We start from the raw sequence: 1,879 nt of genomic DNA on the forward strand, positions 1-1,879 counted from the left end.
GGGGGCACACTGGGGGGGAGCACTGGGGGCCCGGGGGAGCACTGGGGGCACACTGGGGGGTCACTGAGGGTCTGGGGGTGTCACTGGGGAGTCACTGAGGGTCTGGGAGGTCACTGGGGGGTCAGTGGGGGGGTCAGTGGGGTAGCCAGCCCCCCCTGACCCCCAGGAGCTCCGAGGGCTCCCCAGCCCAGGTGGTGGCCGTGGATCTCCAGGCCATGGCGCCGCTCCCGGGGGTGCTGCAGATCCAGGGGGACATCACCAAGGTGGGGACCCCCCAAAACCCCCTGAGCCCCCCACTGCGCTCCCCAAAACCCCCTGAGCCCCCCACTGAGCTCCGCAAATTCCCCTGAGCCCAGCCATGGCCCCCCCATCCAGCAGACCCCATTCCTGACCCTGTTTCCCACCCTGTGCTCCCCAGATCCTACTAACCCCCCTGCCCCCATTCCAGACCCCATTCCTGCCTCCATTTCCCCCCTGCCCTGCTCCTGCCTCGTTCCTGCCGCCATTAACCCCCCTGCCCCATTTCTGACCCCATTCCTGCCCCATTCCTGCCCCCTTGGTGCCCCCATTCCTGCCCCACCCAAATTTCAATTTCCCCAAAGCACCCCCCCAAAACAACCCCCAGGACCCCCCAAAGAAACATCTGGGACCCCCAGTGTGGGGGCAAAGAACGAGTGTGTGCTGAGCTGGGAACTGGGGGGAACTGGGGGGGACTGGGGGGACGGGGAGAGGGACTGGGGGAACTGGGGGGAGCTGGAACAGGGACTGGGAGGAACTGGGGAGGACTGGGAGAGGGACTGGTGGGACTGGGAGAAGGACTGGGGGGACTGGAAGAGGGACTAAGAAGCACTGGAGGAACTGGGGAGCCCCTGGAGCCAACTGGGAGGGACTGGGGAGTTCCTGCCTGGTGCTTGTGGGTCTGGGGCCGCACTGGGCTGTACTGGGAGGCACTGGGCTGTGCTGGGCAGCACTGGGAGGCACTGAGCTGTACTGGGCAGCACTGGGCTCTACTGGGAGGCCCTGGCCAGCACTGGGCTGTACTGGGAGGCACTGGGCAGCACTGGGCTCTACTGGGAGCCCCTGGGCTGTACTGCAAGGCCCTGGGCAGCACTGGGCTGTACTGGGCAGCACTGGGAGGCACTGGGAGGCACTGGGCTGTGCTGGGAGGCCCTGGGCAGCACTGGGAGGCGCTGGGCTGTGCTGGGCAGCACTGGGAGGCACTGGGCAGCACTGGGAGGCGCTGGGCTGTGCTGGGCAGCACTGGGCCCGGGATGGGAGAGACCCCGGGGGGACCACCGGGACCGGGAGAGCCCCCGGGGGGAGAGCCCCGGATGGGAGAGACCCCGGGGGGAGATGGGCGTGCAAGGAGAGCCCCAGGAGGAACAGCAAGGAGCCTCGTGCGAGGGGATGAGTGTGCAAGGAGCCTCCTCTGAGATGAGTGTGCAAGGACCCCCGTGGGAGGGGGACAGACCCCCGTGTGATATGAGTGTGCAAGGAGCGCTGGGCTGTACTGGGCTGTGCTGGGCAGCACTGGGAGGCACTGGGCTGTGCTGGGCTGTGCCGGGAGGCCCTGGGCTGTGCTGGGAGGCCCTGGGCTGTACTGGGCAGCACTGGGCTGTGCTGGGCAGCACTGGGAGGCACTGGGCTGTGCTGGGCTGTGCTGGGAGGCCCTGGGCTGTGCTGGGCTGTACTGGGCTGTGCTGGGCAGCACTGGGAGGCACTGGGCTGTGCTGGGCTGTGCCGGGAGGCCCTGGGCTGTGCTGGGAGGCCCTGGGCTGTACTGGGCAGCACTGGGCTGTGCTGGGCAGCACTGGGAGGCACTGGGCTGTGCTGGGCTGTGCCGGGAGGCCCTGGGCTGTGCTGGGAGGCCCTGGGCTGT

The 1,879-nt window shown here is 68.4% G+C and overlaps 1 protein-coding gene across 2 annotated transcripts in view; it reads left to right on the forward strand.

Annotated features, from left to right (window-relative positions):
* Nucleotides 1-369, forward strand: part of LOC120509323 (atherin-like) — a 2,879-nt gene extending 2,510 nt beyond the window's left edge. For both annotated transcript variants that reach the window (XM_039723808.1, XM_039723809.1), the window contains exon 3: nucleotides 167-369. In XM_039723808.1, coding sequence (XP_039579742.1) covers nucleotides 167-288 — 122 coding nt within the window. In that variant the 3' untranslated portion in view covers nucleotides 289-369. The remainder of the gene's footprint in view (nucleotides 1-166) is intronic.
* The last annotated feature ends 1,510 nt before the right edge of the window (nucleotides 370-1,879 follow it).

The sequence above is a fragment of the Passer montanus genome, unplaced genomic scaffold (assembly GCF_014805655.1).
Source record: "Passer montanus isolate IOZ18808 unplaced genomic scaffold, ASM1480565v1 scaffold503, whole genome shotgun sequence".
Taxonomy (NCBI): Eukaryota; Metazoa; Chordata; class Aves; order Passeriformes; family Passeridae; genus Passer; species Passer montanus.